The 18393-nt window shown below is 41.6% G+C and overlaps 1 protein-coding gene across 4 annotated transcripts in view; it reads left to right on the forward strand.

Moving 5' to 3' along the window:
- LOC307207410 (putative helicase senataxin) overlaps positions 1–18393 on the forward strand; it is a 56938-nt gene that overhangs the window by 18710 nt on the left and 19835 nt on the right. For 3 of the 4 annotated variants that reach the window (XM_079961191.1, XM_079961192.1, XM_079961190.1), the window contains exons 7-13: positions 3843–4014; positions 6026–6116; positions 6579–9890; positions 11855–11957; positions 12695–12850; positions 13374–13597; positions 14969–15136. In XM_079961191.1, the coding sequence (XP_079817317.1) occupies positions 3843–4014; positions 6026–6116; positions 6579–9890; positions 11855–11957; positions 12695–12850; positions 13374–13597; positions 14969–15136 (4226 nt within the window). Of the gene's footprint in view, positions 1–706; positions 998–3842; positions 4015–6025; positions 6117–6578; positions 9891–11854; positions 11958–12694; positions 12851–13373; positions 13598–14968; positions 15137–18393 lie in introns of those variants that run through there. The other variant, XM_079961193.1, reaches the window with a different exon arrangement.

Raw genomic sequence — 18393 nt, forward strand, 5'->3', positions numbered from 1 at the left:
TAGTTTAGACACATTGGTTAATGAAAGTTCATTGATTTCATTGGTGTCTAGATTATTAACTGAAGTTTGATATCACCAAAAGGGTTTTAGGGGGTTTCTTTTTGGAGAATTAGGTGTCATTTCTTCTGAGGAGGAACAGAAATCTGTTTTGGATGCACCTTATATCTAACTGAAATTGCATAAATTGATATCTGTAACTTGCCTTCCTTTATCCATAATACTTCTGTTTTGGTTGCTACATGAGAAATTCAGTTTTAAAAAATTACACCCCCCCCCATGTGCTTTGGCTCATATTTACCTGCAGTGTAATATCTTATTTCAGCACAGTTGATAGTCATTAGGTTTGCAGACTTTTATTCTTACTGTTGTTTGCTGATAAGCGCTGTGGTGTTGATTGGCATTTTCCTGCAGCAGAGAGGGAATCCTCACATGGATTGTCCCCCCCATTCCACACTTGCTCCACAGGCAGGAATATGTAGATTAGACAGATCTTACCTCAGTGGGACAGCATTGCCTTCTTTCCTTCCTGCCTCGCTGCTGTGCAGGCCCAGGTCAAAGCTCTACACTACTGCCGTTTGCTGCTTGAGGAGAAGCTTTCCTTTCCTTGAGGCACATTTAATTACAGAATTCAACAACAAAAAGGTATGAGTCGTCTCTGAGAGCTCGCAGCCTCCATTTTTTGGCCAATTTCTCAGATGAGGAGGCCGGAGGAGCAGAGGCTACCCACAGCAGTGGGGTGGTTTCCCTTGGTGTACCCTCAAGCTTGCCAAGAACTGCATCCCAGGAGCCAGCAGAGGCTGCAGAGGAACAGCTAGCAGAGAAAGCTGAGGCTTTGTAGCAGCTGCTGGGCCTTGCATCACCCCATCATTTAGTGATTGACAGCACAACACTCCACACTGAGTTCTGTTAGTGAATCCGGCAGGCATTGGCCCAGGGTGCAGGAGCTGGTTTAGTCCCAGTCCCTCAGATGGCATTTCTTGGCCCTCCAGTGCCCAAGGTATCTCAGGTTTTGGCAGGAAATAGGGCCTCACGCTTGTTTTCTGCTGAGAGTTTTGCCCACCTGTTGAAGATCCTAAAGATAGATAACTGTGCCCAAGAACACAGAAGCTGGTGGTGGTGGTGGCAGCGGCAAAGGGAGTGTCCAAAGTAAGGACTGTTCCAGTCCTTCAACCCTTTGGCAACCTTTGCCATCTGTTCTCAGTACCTGGGGATAGTCACTCCTCAGGCCCAGGTAGGCCCAGGTCCTAAAAGGTTTTATACCTTTCAACCTGAGACTATGACTAAATGCTGAGTTCCCCACCGTACCTCTGTATGTTCGATACAGTGGGTACAATGACAGCCAAGGACACAGATGAATTTCCTAGAATTCAGATGATAATAAGACTTCATTTGACCTTCCGTGGTGCCTATGGCCCCGGAGACAGTAGAAGCTAGCGGTACCAGTGAGATGGGCAGAGATTCCAGCCCTGGCAAATAGCAGAAGCAGTTCTCACCCAGTTCTAGAGAGACTGGACAGAATCAGCAGGGAGGCAAGAAGTTAACTTAGTCCTGACTAGAGATGTAAAATTTCCAGAAATTTTGAAGCCATGAGGGGAAAAAATGTTTTTTCCTCTTTTTCCCCAGAAAAAAAATGAAGTTTTGGGGGAAAAAATTAAAAGTTCAATGTGGAGTAGTTTTACAAATTGTGTGAAACACAGTGTAGGTAAAAGTATTGTGCTTGCAATAAAACATGTAACCACCCCCTTTCCCCCAAAAGCAACAAAAAAAAGCAAGAAACCATCAATATAAAAAATAATCAGATTTTCCCCTTAACACCAACAGCAAATAAAGTTAAGATCCACTTCAATATTTAAGCTCCATAGAAGATCTACCCTTTGAGTAGTGCTTTTTTAAAAAACAAAAAAGGTGTGTGGAATATTCAAACTATATCAAACTTTTTTCCCCAATTTTTCTAGAAAAAAACAGCTTCAGAAAAAAGTGGGGGGACGGACACTGGGGTTTCCTCCCCAATTTCCACCGCCCCCAGGCCTTCCCATCTCTACTCCTGACTCCCTAAGCTTCCAGTTTAGTTCATCTGTAACAGTTCTTCTCCTGCTGCAAGGAGATGACAACAGATCAGTGGGTTCTACAAACCACGAGGGAAGGGGATATTCAGGACTTTGCCCACTTACCTCACAACCACTTTGTCATTTCTCCCATGTCCAAAAAGGAGAAAACGCTATGTGGTCCTAGCAGCCATTCAGCTGATAATCCATCGATGCCATAGAGCCCATGCCCTGCTACTCGATAATCTTCATAGTCCCAAAGGAGGAGGAGGAAGATTTCAGGGCCATATTGAATTTGAAGAGGGTGAACAGGCACATCTCTCAGACACTGATGCAGCAAGTGACACATTGTTCAACTGGGTGGAGAACTACCTTGCATCTATCACTGAAGAACATGTATTAGGTGCATCCACCAGGGAGGATTGGCAAAAAAAGATATTAAGGATGTTAGTAGAATAAGTCAGTGCATATCCTTATTTGGAAAGTATTAGTTAGCTTGAACATGCTTAGATTAGAAAACTATATAGATCAAAATTTGGAATATTGAAAGAATGTCTCTTTGATTAGCTTAGAGATTAACCTGATGTTACTGTCCTGATGGAAGGTTAGATATGTATATATATATAAAAAAGGTTATGTAAAATGACCTGTAGGAGAATCTTGACCAGCATGTCATGTCATGGCTGATGTAGAATGGACCATGTGGAACTGCTTATATACTTAGCGCCATGTAAGCAGTGTATGGAGAAGTATAAAAGCTGTCTTGAAACCTGTGATTAGCACAGTACCCACTATTCTATGGGATTGTCCTTTACTGCAGCAAATTTAATAAAAAGTATTGTCTTGCTGGAATTCGTTCACTGAGGTCCAGCTCTGAGGGCCTTCTGGCAGTTCCCTCACTGTGAGAATTGAGGTTATAGGGAACCAGGCAGAGGGCCTTCTCAGTAGTGGAACCCACCCTGTGGAATGCTCTCCCATCAGATGTCAAGGGAATAAACAACTTTCCAACCTTTAGAAGACATCTGAAGGCAGCCCTGTTTAGGGAAGTTTTAAATGTTTGGTGTTTTGTTTTATTTTTAATATTCTGTTGGGAGCTGCCCAGAGTGGCTGGGAAAGCCCAGCCAGATGGGCGGGGTATTGATTGATTGAGTTCCTTACCTGGGAATGAACCTGAGGGATGTTCGAGCAGCTTTGGTACATCCTATCCGAGGATCCCCACCCCCCGGGCATGGAAATGTGACATTGGAGCACCCACCAGTGAAGGTCCAGTTTCTGCAGGGGGTGGAGGGGATCCTATGCACCCTGGGTAGTTTGCATAATTGGCTGTGTGGTTGCACGCATACACTGCTTTTTAGTATTTTCTCTAATTGAATACGTTCTAGTTTGGTGTTGAAACACTCTCTCCTCAGTTCAGTTTAATACAGTAGTACTCTCCTGCTCCAAACATGTGGGCATTCCACCTCCCTAGGCAGCAAAATTTTGCTGCCAGAGGACAGTTGATCAGCTGCAGCAGGCAGCATGAAATACTTGCAGGGACTACAGGTTGCCCATGGATTCAGCATCAAGCCAGTTCCTTAATTTAGCCAGGTTCATTCATTTCATTTGAAGTTTACTCTGAGTAAAACATAATTTGAATACAAATTTGCTCACTGATTTTATGGCAATTCCAGTATTGCTTGATACTGGGTTTTTATTCCCCCCCCCCCATGTACTCAACATTTTCATTTTTTAATTTGCGTGTTTTCATTGACTAAATATTATTTCCCATCTCAGCATGTTTTGACTTGTCTGTTTCAGATGAAAGTAACAGTCCCTTCTGGCCTGCACTCCACTGCTTCATGGTGATCCTGGATAAGCTTGGGTCCAAAGTGTGGGGGCAGCACATTGATCCAAGTGAGGCATTTCAAACTATTAACAACAGCGTGAGTTATAATAAAGAAATAGAGAATATTCGCCAAAGGTGCAAGAGGTCAGTCCTTTATCCTTTTATTACAGTTTTTATAATACAGCATTTTGGAAGCCAGTGTGATATCCTTCAATTCTTGCTGAGCAATTGGCCGTTCTGGCTGGGGCTGATGGGAATTGTGCATCAACATGTAACTATATTAGTTACCACTGGATTAAGATTAAACATATTTGATATAGTTTAAATCTTATCTGCAAATCAGTTAAAGGCTTTGCTTAAAATATTTTCAAGTGTTCCAGTTAAAATACCTACCAATAAAACTCATTCACTGTTTAAATTGTAATTTGTTTTTTGTTTTAGTTCTAATACTAGTTTTTATAAATATATTGTGTTTTGTAGGGATGGTTATCTGTAAAAAGTTAACTACTGCATTGATATATATATTAGTTACCACTGGATTAAGATTAAACATATTTGATATAGTTTAAATGTTATCTGCAAATCAGTTAAAGGCTTTGCTTAAAATATTTTCAAGTGTTCCAGTTAAAATACCTACCAATAAAACTCATTCACTGTTTAAATTGTAATTTGTTTTTTGTTTTAGTTCTAATACTAGTTTTTATAAATATATTGTGTTTTGTAGGGATGGTTATCTGTAAAAAGTTAACTACTGCATTGATTTTAACCATGAGTTTCTTGATTGGATTTGTGTTGTGTTCATGTATTGTGACACTTTCTAATTTTATGAAATGTGGTTCCTGCAGAAAATATGTCAGTGGAACAGTTTCCATCTAACATCATTGGATGAGCTATGTTGCTCATGCCCATTTTGTGGATGTTGTGGTATTTCTTCCAAAGCCACCTAAGGAGCCTATGACTTAGTGAGGTTGTCTTTCCTGCATTTACAAATCATGGTGCATCTATGGTGTGTATGTGAACTATGGTTTGTTCCAATGTGCCTTAGGTTGTCTCACAGATGAGCAAGCAAACCAGTTTCTTCCTACAGAGCTTAAAACAAGCCATGTTTCATAAACCTACAAGAAATTTTAGTGCCAGATTGGAATCAACCAAAGCAAGCTGTAGTGAGTCAGCTGAGCTGGGTTCCAACTCTGGAAAGAAATTAGTAGAGGAGTTTGACCAGAGGTTGCCCTCCACTGAACTCCCCAAAGACACAGGCTTCAGTTGAAAAGTAGGCCTTTATTAGTACAAATGTACATAGGATCAGTCTTGTCAAAAATACTGGAGAAGACTGCGTTTTGGGGCTTTCAAATGTTATTTCTACTTCACCAGTCATAGGATTACATCAGACTTTCCCATCAAAGTTACAACTCATTGACACCATTCTAGACCAACCAGAGATCCTTTTGCTCTTCTGTCTAGCCCATCTCAACCTCCTCATCTTATTATACATTTTTTAAAGGGTAACCTTTTTTTAAGGGTGTTTTTGATTAATTTCTCTTATTAGCTGTTTATCAAAATCTGTTTTCCATTATCTGTGATTCATTTATCAGGTTAAATATAAGTGCTGCTATGCTTAGCAGTCCTTTCACTATTGCCATACTGATTATCTGCTTACTGTCCTTCAGAGTTCGTTCCCTCATTGTACCAGGTGCACATAACCTGTTAGTTAAATACAATGTTTTTTTCCTTACTAGAAGAGCTTAGTTAATCTTCATACACATATGCGGGATACATAATATGGAGTCCTAAAGGCTCAAAGTGGATCCAAACAAGATGATGAAAAATGGAGATTTCTTCTTTGCAACCATCTGTGGTTTAGAGTTAAGTTTGAGTGAAATCCTCTGGCCTAAGTGAATTAGCTTTCACTAAGGCAGTTAGTTTAAGTCTGAGAGCAATTTAAGTATTCTTTATGACAAATGTAACGCTATAATTATTTGCATAGTCTTTGGGACTCAGGGTCAGAGGAGGAAATAACATTGACCTTGATTACATATTCTTCTGTTCTGTTCTCTCCCCACCCCCCAGCAGTCGTGAGCTTTAAGAATGATGTAAACTACACATTTAAATAAATAGCTTTTGGTTTAAATGCTTTGCTTTCTTAATGTTTTCAAAGGACTAGATCTGTGCCGCTATCAGATTGTGAAGAAGAAATGGTCACCTGCAGCCAACTGGTGTATGACTACCGCCTAGAAAAGCCACAGAAGGTACCTTGCATGTTGATCTAATTTATTGTCTCGTTCCATGGTTGAAATATGGTTATGGGGGCAGCTGCAGAGTATAGCTGGAGAGAAGAATCAAACCACATCTGTCCTCTAGAACAAACACTTTTCATTTTCAAAGGCTGGATCCTGGTGTTCGTTTGAAGGGTGGTTTCTTACTGGCAACAGAATTCAGCCTCCTGAAAACTTTGTTTTTTTTCATTAAAACAATGTAGACCTGTTGCACTCTGGATGATGCTAGGCTACAACTCCCATCGTCTCTGATCATTGGCCATGCTGGCTGAGGCTGATGGAATTTTGAGTCCAGCAACATCTGAAGCGCAACAAACCCCCTTTCCTGTCATAGTAAAATCGTGTGAGGATGGCATCTGTATATGCGGCGGGTGGGGTGGGGTGGCAGCAGCGGAATGAAGAACATGCTGTTAAAACATTGACTTCTTGTTTCAGGTTACCAGGCAGAAATCTGCTGCTTGTCCTAATTACTTCCCTGACTTGTATGAAGATATGAAAACATTAATTGATGCATTCCAGGCTGACTTTGGCCAAGACATACAGTTGCACAGCAGCACTTTTCTATGGCTTATTCCTTTCATCCACTCCCTTATGGGCCTCAGGGAGCTGGGGATTGGCTACAGCGTACAGGTTATGAGCCACCTGTGTTTAAAAACGGATGTCTCTGAGAACTCCGCTGAATCTTATGACAAAGTATCTCAGTTCTTTATTTGGGTCCTGGTGATCGTGATTCAACTCCACCTTAAGAAAAAGTGCCTGAGTTCTCTGTGGGTCAGCGCGGAAAAATGGGTGCGGACAGTGGTAGCATGGGCCAAGCTTCCACGTGCAGTGTTCATGGCTGGCATCGAGAGAAGAGCGGCCAGGAGCTGCTTAATAAGCACAGCTACATCACCATCTCTGGAAACAGAGTCTGTGCAGTCTTTCTGCATGAAACTGATTCGTAATATCCTGAAGGAAGGCTTACATGATGTGAAGACTCCCGTGTGTAAGCAGTTCTTTCTTGAACTCAACTTGCTTCTCCGTAACCGCATGAACTTGGAGCTGAGTCCCAAGCAGACTCAAGAATTGCAGAGTACTCTGAAGCATATCATAAGGACCATGTGGGTGAAATCAGGACCTTCTTCCCCCATCGTGGAGAGCTTTCCCATTGGTGTAAATGAAAGGCAAGAAGACATGCATCCAGTGAATATGTGCAATGAGCACCCACCTCACTTGTCAGCAGCAAGGAAGGATGAAGTCTGCCAAGAAGGCCAAGTACAAGAGGGCTCCATGTTAGCAAAAAGATACATGTATGTTCAAAAAACCACGAGCTGTCACCAGATACTAGGGATAGACATAAAGGTTGAGAACATCTGGTCAGGGGTGGAGAGACCCAGAGCTTCCAGTCCTCTGATGACAAAGAATGATGACAGCAGTGATGCTTTGGAGAAAAGTGTTGATCAGAATGACCTTACAAGCCAAAGGAAACCTCTGAGACCTCTGAGCCCCAGCTTCAAGGCGAAGTTGAGACAAGTGCTTAATAAGTATAGAAGCAACACCATGCTGGAGTCCAAAAGAAAGAAGGAGCAGTCAGTTAGAGACCAAGGGAAAAGCCAGGAAGGGCCGAAGAGTGATATTGTTGCAGGTAGCGCTGGCAACACATCAGATCCATTGCTCTGCAAATCGGGGGCAAGCTCAAGCAAGTCTTTCCTTAGTCTGTCTGCCTGTATGAAAAATAAATGCCAGGACACACTGGTGAGTTTTGAAACAGGACAGTCAGATTCTGTCACTTCAACTAGCACAGCAACAGATTCCCAAATTAACATAGTCTTCAATAAAGGCACCTTCATTGCTTACACCAAAGAAACACCCGTTGACTCTAGGCAGGAAAGCAGCAAGAAAGTTATGGGCTCTGTTCAATCTCAGTCTATCAGTGAAGACCACCCTTCTAAGGCAGCAAAGGGACCAATCCAAACAATTATTATTTCTGACTCTTCAGAAGAGGATGAAAACCAAGGGAACACTAGCAGAGAGAGCAGAAAAGATACAACATGTGTGCGCCATGAGAAGCAATCCAGTGCACAGGGGCAAGAGCCAATGAATTCCTCGCCAACAAATGCGGAACATGAATCACAGTTGTTTGAGTTCGAATCAGAAGCTGAAATTTACTCAGAATGGCAGGACAGCCAAACTAATGAGGAAACGACAGAGGAGGAGAACCTTTTAGTGGAGACAGACAATGGCCAGAGAGCCACTGACTTGGAAATAAATTACTGGGGTTATGAGTCAAACCCTCATTGGTTTAATGCCACTGAAGAAGCAAAAGAGGACCCTGTGCAAAACAGTGAAACTAAAACAAAGCCACATACACCGGCTCAGAAGGTCAACATTAGCAGCAGAAATGCAATGTGTTGCTCGACTTCCACAGGGATGGATGTAGGGTGTTCCAGACACATAGATCCATCAGCACCTACTGCTCCTTCAGAGTCAGCATCTGCTGTCAAAGAATCTACTATTCAGCCAAAGAAGGCACCACCACAGGCAGAACCAGCAAGATCTACTCCTACTGTGGTCCCACCTGCCAAAGTCCACCATTTTCCACCCCCAACCTCACTGACAGAGAATCTTGGCCTGTCAAAGAAAGTCCGTAGAGCAGCTGAACTATCTCAGCGCACACAGGACAGTCTTGCTGAGTTGCGTCGTCATGGCGAAATTGCTGGCAGAGTAGATGTTGCACAGAAAAGAACATCACAACTAATAAATGCTTCACACCTAACTACTAAAAATAGAAAAATGCTTTCTTGCCAAGAACTTCAGTTCTATAGGCAGACAAGGCCTAAAGAGAGAGAGAAGGGTCAGCACACTCAAAGAGGAAACCCAAGTTCCTCAGTCCTTGAAGCTACAGCTAGTAAAACCAATCCCTTGAACTCTACCGATTCCTCCTCTAGCTCTTGTGATGAGGATGTGGCTTTGAAAGAGGGAGAGCCACAATTGAATGAGAACATTGAAGATGACAACTTGTTTCTTACACAGTCCGATCCAGTGGACATGGAGCTGTGTTCACAAATAGAAAGTGGCAGTAACCCCACACACATAGAAGTCAATGTATCTGCAAGCCCACTACAGGATGCTAATGAGATATGCAAGGAAGCAGGTTCTAAAAGAGCAGCTGAAGCAGAGGCTCACGGCGCAAGCTGTTCTGCTGGTGGCCCACAAGACAATGCGTCTGCCAAGACTTTTGCACCCCCTAGGCTCTCCACGATGAAAATCTTCAGCGTTTCTTCCCGGAACGCAAACCTCACCAAGGAGCTCGAGAGCATCCCAAAGCCCCCAGCAGTTCCAAAGAGCAAATCATATTCCTTCATGCCCCCCACCTCAAAGGGGAATGGATTGCAGTCCCAAATCCCTATGCCGAACAGCATTCTCCAACCACAGAATTCGAACAACGTCCCTCAGTTGCTAAATGTGCAAAATAACTCTAATGTGTATACTGGTGGGGCGCTGCCTGCCTCCAGACCTGTTTCCTGGCATGAAATGAATCCACGCTTCACACAAGCAAACAGCGTGAATGCCCAGCAGAGAAGTCCTGCCATATTTAGTAGAGAAATCCTGAAGTGGAACTATGACATGTTTGCACAGTTCAGTCAGTTTGGGCCACCAGCTTACCTCCTACAGTCTGTTATGACTTCTGTTCCAGCCACTTTTAACAATTACAATGACTACTTCAATACTTTCTTCCCCTTAATGATGCTAAATACCTTTGAAACAGTAAGTAAAGTCTCCCTCAGCTCTTTGTAGTCTGGTGGCCACTTTTAACTGGAGTCTTTTGGCTAGTTTCAGGGAGGCCTACCTGGCTTAAAGAAACACATTTTTAATTGATTTTCAGACCGTTATGTAAGCAGAACAAGTGAACAATAACGACAATAATATAATAATAACCTGACATATCTAAAACAAGTCAAGGCAGATAGAAGAACCACCATAAGAAATTATGACACCCAACTTTAAATCATGACATATTTCTCTGGTGTAAGGAAAGATCATTCCATGTCCATCTTTGAACGGAGTAAAAATGTTCAGGGTCCTCCTTCCCCTTGCAGACCCATAATTTAGGTTTTTTACACCATGGAGAAATATTCAAGCTCTGTAATGTTTTCCATTGTTGGAACTACGGAAATTTAGGCTGCTGCCAGCACCCATGTTTAACGTTCCTTTGAGCGAAAAGTCTTCATCATTTCTGCCCACATATTTATCAAAGAAAGCTGGGCAAAAATTTAAACAGGTATTTCTTGATCCCAGACCAGAATGATTTGTGGGCATTCCCACCAAAGGTGGAAAATGTCCCTTTGTTCCCACAGTCCTGCCAACTGTTCCATGCTATAGTAGAAGTAATGTGGGATAATTGTGCTGGTGCACAGTGCCACTGGTGTGCTATTTTAAAGTGCATTCTTGGGCATGTGCAAATACAGGTTGGACAGTCTAGAGTTCCATAGCTTTATATTCAGCATTTTCTGTACAAAGAATTAAGTCTTTTTAAGAAGACACACTTGTAAGGAGAATACATACCTTAGTTGGTGGACCCTTCAGGAAGTGCATTGGAGGTGGTTGGGAGCTGCTGCATGCCAGCAGTGGACAGGACCAGAGTTGGCAACAGAATGCCCCATTTTTCTCTTTCCTCTCCTTTTCCCTTCCTACCTCCACTGCAATTCCACTTAGGCTACATCTTCACCATACATTTAAATCAGCATCATACTACTTTTTTTTAATTAATTTTTTAAAATTAATTTTTAATAACAATCCAATGTAGGCCACATTAATACAATACCAAATCACGCCAAATCACAATACAATCAAAAGAGCCAATTAATCAGTTCCAAATTAAACATTTTTGAATGACTTCCCATGTTCCGGCTATCAGGAGTTGATGTCATTCCTTGGTCCTGCACCAATTCTCTTAATTAGCCCAGTTCCACAATTCCAATCTTAATCCTTTAACAGCCACTGGTGTGACGACTTTCGATCATATTTAATAAATCCCTCATAAATCTCATTTTACAACAAATTCAGAGGTTTATTCTCCAGGGTACATTCCTGTGCCTCCAGGTTCTTCCATGTAGTATAAACCCTCTCTTCTAGCTCTGCTGAACTCCAGGTGGTTATGTTTGCTACAGTGGTGGAGTCCAGGGCCTGACTCCACTGGTGGTTGATGCAGGCACCACACCTTTGGAACCAATTCTCTACAGCCTGCCTGCCCCTGACCAATTAGAATTTCTCCCTTATTCTACCCAAGGGTCTTTGCTACACCAGAGTGTCCCAGCTTCTTTAGCTTTGTTAGAGTATGGTGCTGATAATGCCAGGGTTGCAGGTTTGATCTCCATATGGGACACCTGCATATTCCTACATTTGCAGGAGTTTGGACTAGATGATCCTCAGGGTCCCTTCCAGCTCTATGATTCTGTGACACAACTAGCTGCCACCTTGCCCAGCCCCAGTGGTTTCTACCCATTATCTGTATAGTATGTCATCCGTGAGCTCTAGACTCTTCCATTGAGACCAAAAGGCCTTCATGGTGGTGTTGAGTGGGGACACAACTCCTCAGGGTGGAAGAGCCCAAGAATTAATTTTTCACTTACACAAAGCATTGATGTCTGGATCACCCCTTTGTAAAGTCTAGTGGATGGAAGAGCACTCTTCATAGCTGCTGTTAAGCCAAAGTTTGCTTTTTCTTGTAGGTGGCACAAGATTGGATAGAGAACCAGAAATGGAAAGACAAAAGGAATTTCCATTTAACTTTGCTGAACTTCAGTCTGGACACAAATGAAGCAGATTTTACAGGTAGGTGAGAATTTCACTGCATATAAACAAACAGGCAGTAAAAATTCGGTTCTGTTTTCAGTAGTGGTTGAAGTAGATAGCAAATGCTTGTGTTAAGGTGAGATTGCTGGGGTAAGCAGACAAGTGCTATTATACTTCTTTCTGTCTGCATAATTTTTGCTTTTTTGCCCACACATGTTGATGGGTGTTTTAGACCATTTTCAGTTTTGCACTGATCTGAATTTTAAAAAAAGAAAGGTTTATACCAATAATTTTATTGTTTTATATCTCGTGTATAAAAGAAGTATTAAACCTTGAGGTGGGTGCGTATAAATTTTGGGAAATAAAATAAACCAATATCCCATGCCCATGACCCAAGCAAACTGAACTCCAGGTGCTGTAAAGGATTAAATAAATAAAAAACTAATGCTATTTCATAAAAAACCCCAAAACAAAACAGGGTTTGAGGAGTGATATACCTGTTTTATCTCAACACCTAGATTGCTTTATGTCTCCAAAACTGTTCTTATCAGGTCATACAAATGAAGAGAGAGAAAAACCTCATACAACTAAATTGACGAAAGATTTATTAGGCTGGGTCACAGGTGTAACTGAAAACACCTGAAATTCAAAGCTGAGCTTCAGCAACTTGTGGTTGACATGTATCTTTTTACTGAGGGTTTGGTAACATTAAAGCCATATCCATATGTGGCTAGATGCTTGCATATTTTTATTCTGTGTTCAAATTATTTTTCCAGCTAACCTCTCGGAGAGCAATTTGGGGAGACAGTACCCAAAGCAAGATGACTTTGTGGTCTTAACAGTGTATGAAAAGCAAGCCTTTCATAGCAACGCTCGTGAGGCAGAAAGCCGCCCAGTGTGCCACGTCGGTTGTGTCACTCGGTTTTATTTTAGTAAGTTTTTTAAAACTAACTTGTCAGTGGGGAAAAGAATTACCTTAGCCAACCATTTGTGTCATTAATTCTTTTGATTTGGGATGTAGTGGTTCGAGGCCCTGTGACAGGGTGAGCTCCTGTTGTTCGGTCCCAGCTCCTTCCAACCTAGCAGTTTGAAAGCACACATTGCAAATAGATAAATAGGTACTGCTCTGGTGGGAAGGTCAATAGTGTTTCTGTGCACTGCTCTGGCTTTGCTAGAAGCGGCTTAGTCATGCTGGTCACGACATGGAAAAACTGTTGGTGGAAGCAGACAAATGCCGGTTCCCTCGGCTTGTAAAGCAAAATGAGCGCCGCAACCCCAGAGTCGTTCGCGACTGGACTTAACTGTCAGGGGTCCCTTTACCTTTACCTTTACCTTTATATATATTGGAAATGCTCTCAAACTATGGTTTGGGTTCTAAATGATGATGAATGCATGTAGTATTATTTCTGAATTTTATTCCTGTGTATGTGTCTTTTCTTTTAAAAAAATAAACAGAATACAAAGAGCAGGATGTCGTTAATCTGTCTGTCAAGACACAAGGGAATTTGTCCCGTATCGAGAAGAAAGTAATGTGCCTCACCATTTGTTCATTGGCCACCATGCAGCGAATGTTTAAGGCCCTTCTTCTGCTTAACCGAAGCCCTCTAGCCAAAGCCATAATCAGCACAGAATATTCTGACTTCTCTCTCATGGGCTCAAATGTGGACTCTGAGAATTCTGTAAGTGTTTGAATTGGTTTTAAATGGGCTAAAGATATGTCCCAGTCCTGATTTAGGGAAGTATAATATCCTTGCTACCCATTACCAAACTGTATGCCAATGAGCCAGGTTTTAAGCTGAAATTTCCTCAGAGATGGGTAGAGAAGGCCAGAGAGAGGGGAGATGATATCTATTTATTTCTACTCCAGCAGCCAACTTTCCTTAATGGGTTGGGGAGAGGGAAGAACTGAAGTGACAGTTAAATGGTAAGATTAGCAACAAATGGAAGCTCTCTTTCCTTCTGCCATCTCCAAGGAAACCTTCAGAATTATGGTTCACAAAGTGCTGCTTTCTGCATGGTGCCCATAACATGGCTACAAATCAGTAGACCTTGGGAACAGGGAATGGTCTTTTAGATGTCTTAAAGGGGTGAGGAACTTCAGATCCAGGGGCCAAATTCCACCCTCCAAGCCTCTGTCCGGCCCTTGCAACACTCCCCAGGCTATGTCCCTCACCAGCCTTGCTTTGCACCTTCCTTGAATGGTTTTGTTTTGTTTTTTGCCTGGCTGTGATGTGTACTTGAGCTCTGATCAAGCCTCTTGCTTACCTGAATTTGGGATGAGATAAAGTGGTGTCTTCAGTGTGAAGAAGCAACTGTACAAAGGTAAAATGTACTATGTTGTTCTGCCCATATTCATCCCTGGCATGTGGCCTTAGAAGGTTGCTCAAGAAGGAATGTTGTCTCCACCCAAGTGTAATTCTTCCTACTCCTTTATGTCTCCTTTTTATTATGCATTTTGTGCTCTCATTTTGTATTTTTATGTTGTGACCCTCCCTATGAGCTTCGGATGAAGGACGGTAGACAAATTTAATCACTCATATAGAAATAGTAGCAATGCATGAACCATGGAGGGATGCGGGTGGCGCAGTGGGTTAAACCACAGAGCCTAGGACTTGCCGATCGGGGTGAGCTGTTGTTCGGTCCCAGCTCCTTCCAACCTAGCAGTTCGAAAGCACACATTGCAAGTAGATAAATAGTTACTGCTCCGGCGGGAAGGTAAATGGCGTTTCTGTGCACTGCTCTGGTTCGCCAGAAGCGGCTTAGTCATGCTGGCCACATGACCCGGAAGCTGTCAATAAAGTGAGATGAGCGCCGCAACCCCAGAGTCGACAACGACTGGACCTAATGGTCAGGGGTCCATTTACCTTTACCTTTATGAACTATGGCCTAGCTCAAAGCAGGAGAATTAGCAAGGTTCCCGTCCCAGGAACCCACATGCTCACACTAAGCCATGGTTTGGCATAGCAGCAGTGTAAACCAAGTCACAGAAATCACAGGGAATAGAAAGGTCTTGTGAATGACATGCCTTTGTCCTCTCTCCTACTCCACAGTCTTCATACATGAGAGAATTTAATGAAGATCAAAGGACAGCTATTGAAACAGCTTATGCCCTCGTGACACAGTCTCCTTCGCTGCCCAAAATTTGCTTGATCCATGGGCCACCTGGATCTGGGAAATCTAAGACTATCCTTGGACTCCTTTACTGCATTTTCATCGAGGTGGGTTAGGTCGATAACACCCTGCATGTGCCAGTCCTTGTGAAATGCACGAGAGTAGCTAATAGGCTTAACAACAAATGGCATCCCCAGCTCTCCTATTCTGGTGGCAAATTACAAGACACAATATTTTATATTGCTTTATGTAAAACACCTAGGGTTTTAACGTCATAGCTATAATGGTAGTTTATTTGCTCGGCATACAGAAAAGGTCCCATAATTGATCCCTGGCATTTCCAGGTATAGCTAGGAAAGAGTACCCGCCTGAAACCTTGGAGACAACTGATGTCAGTCCATGCACCCTACTGAGGGAGATGGGCCAATATAAGGAAGCTTCCTATGTTCCCATATAAATCTTGTTAGATAAATAAATAGTGGTCCCTCTTATTGTTTACTGGTTTTAGCCTGGTGCTTTAAAAAAAAGTAGGGTTGCTTTCTTCTCTTTTTTTATTGGACCTGTTCTTGTCCCTTTACATAACGTCCATTCTGTGTGTGCAAGGAATTGAGCTTTCAGTGAGGCAGCACTTATTCTCTTTTTTTTATATATAATAATTTTTATTAGTTTTCCAATTTTAAAACAAAACAACAACAAGAACATAAAAACATCAACCAATACAGACAAACACACAAATATAAATTCTTAACCTCATTTTCATAAGCCTCCTTTCTCGGACTTCCCCATACCTCACCCTTTTTGCATCCTTATTTTACAGTTTTTCAGCAACCCTTTTAGCCAATTAAATTTAAGTTTATTATCTTTCTCAATTTCACCTTAAATCCTCAAACATTTTCAGCTGCAATTCTGCATCTTCCTTCCCTTTGACATTTTAGCACTCATCAATATTGTGACAGTTCTTAAGATAAGCTTTGAACTTCTTCCAGTCTTCCTCCACCGTCTCCTTCTCTTGGTCACGGATTCTGCCGGTCATTTCTGCCAATCCCATAAAGTCAATCACTTTCGTCTGCCATTCTTCCAGCGTGGGGAGTTCTTGTGTCTTCCAGTACTTTGCTAGAAGAATCCTTGCTGCTGTAGTGGCGTACATAAAAAAAGTCCTATCCTTCCTTAACACCAATTGGCCTACCATGCCCAAGAGGAATGCCTCTGGTTTCTTGTGAAAAGTACATTTAAGTACCTTCTTAATTTCATTATAAATCATTTCCCAAAAGGCTTTAATCTTTGGGCAGGTCCACCAAAGGTGAAAGAAGGTACCTTCAGTCTCATTACATTTCCAACATTTATTATTGGGCAGATGATAAATCTTCGCAAGCTTAACTGGGGTCATGTACCACCTGTAAATCATTTTCATAATATTTTCTCTTAGGGCATTACATGCCGTAAATTTAATACCGGTGGTCCATAACTGTTCCCAGTCAGCAAACATAATGTCATGTCCAACGTCCTGTGCCCATTTAATCATGGCTGATTTAACTGTCTCATCTATTGTATTCCACTTCAGCAACAAATTGTACATTCTTGATACATTCTTAGTATTGGGTTCTAGCAATTCTGTTTCCAATTTCGATTTCTCCACCTGGAAGCCAATTTTCCTGTCTTGTTTAAAAGTTTCCATTATTTGGTAATAATGAAGCCAATCTCGCACTTTGGGCTTTAATTTCTCAAAACTCTGTAGTTTGAATTCACCGCTTTCTTGTTCTAAGATTTCAGAGTATTTTGGCCATTTGGATTCCATATTAAGTTTCTTCACCTCCTTAGCCTCCATAGGTGATAACCACCTAGGAGTTTTATTTTCCAACAAATCCTTGTACCGAATCCAAACATTATATAATGCTTTCCTAACAATATGGTTTTTAAAACCCTTATGAACTTTAACCTTGTCATACCATAAATATGCATGCCAACCAAACCTATTATCAAATCCTTCCAAATCCAGAATATCTGCATTCCCAAGAAGTAGCCAATCTTTCAACCAGCAGAAAGCTGCCGATTCATAGTACAGTCTCAAATCCGGCAGGGCAAACCCCCCTCTTTCTTTTACATCAGTAAGTATCTTAAATTTTATTCTGGGCTTTTTGCCCTGCCAGATAAATTTAGATATATCTTTCTGCCACTTCTTGAAACAATCCAGTTTATCCACAATTTGTAATGTCTGAAACAAAAATAACATTCTAGGCAATACATTCATTTTAATCACTGCAATTCGGCCTAACAAGGAAAGCTTCAAATTCGACCATATTTCTAGATCTTTCTTTACCTCTGTCCAACATTTGTCATAATTGTCTTTAAATAAGTTCACATTTTTAGATGTCATGTTAATCCCCAAATATTTTACTTTCTTTGCCACCATTAACCCAGTTTCATTTTGGAATCTCTCTCTTTCAACATTTGTTAAGTTTTTTTCCAGAACTTTAGTTTTTTGTTTGTTCAACTTGAATCCTGCCACCTGGCCAAAGAATTGAATTAACTCTAAAACTCTTTTTGTACTAGTGTCTGGCTCTTGTAACGTCAATACTAGGTCATCTGCAAATGCCTTCAATTTATAGTGTTTAGCTCCGACCTGAACTCCTTTTACCAGCTGGTCTCCCCTGATCATGTTCAACAAAACCTCCAGGACAGATATAAAAAGTAATGGGGATATTGGGCACCCCTGCCGTGTCCCTTTTTCTATGGATAGTTCATCAGTGACCACATTATTTACAATTAACTTAGCCTTTTGTTCAGAATATATTGCACTTATACCATTTTCAAACCTTTGGCCTACCCCCATCCCATGGAGATTCTTCTTCATGAACTTCCAAGAGATATTATCAAAGGCTTTCTCCGCGTCCACAAAGATTAGGACTGCCTTCGTATTAATATTTACAGTTAGCAGTTCCATAATATCAATTATGTTCCTTACATTATCTGATAAGTGTCTTCCTGGGAGAAAGCCTGCCTGGTCCTTATGAATCTCCTCCATTAACACCCTCTTCAGTCTTTTTGCCTAAAATGTCAGCAAATATTTTATAATCCACATTAAGTAGTGATATAGGGCGGTAGTTCTTAATCTGGTTTTTTTCAGTTTCAGTCTTTGGTATAAGTGTGATGAAGGCTTCTTTCCACGATTCAGGTGCCTTTCCCCCCTCTAATATTTCATTACAAACCTCCTTAAGCGGCTGTACTAACCATTCTTTCAATGCTTTATAATATCTGGAGGTTAGTCCATCTGGTCCTGGAGATTTCCCTAGTTGCATGTTTTGAATGGCACCCTCCACTTCTTGGTCTGTTATTTTCTCATTTAAAATCAACATACTTTGTTGCG

Source organism: Podarcis cretensis (assembly GCF_951804945.1).
Source record: "Podarcis cretensis genome assembly, chromosome: Z".
In the NCBI taxonomy this organism is placed as follows: domain Eukaryota; kingdom Metazoa; phylum Chordata; class Lepidosauria; order Squamata; family Lacertidae; genus Podarcis; species Podarcis cretensis.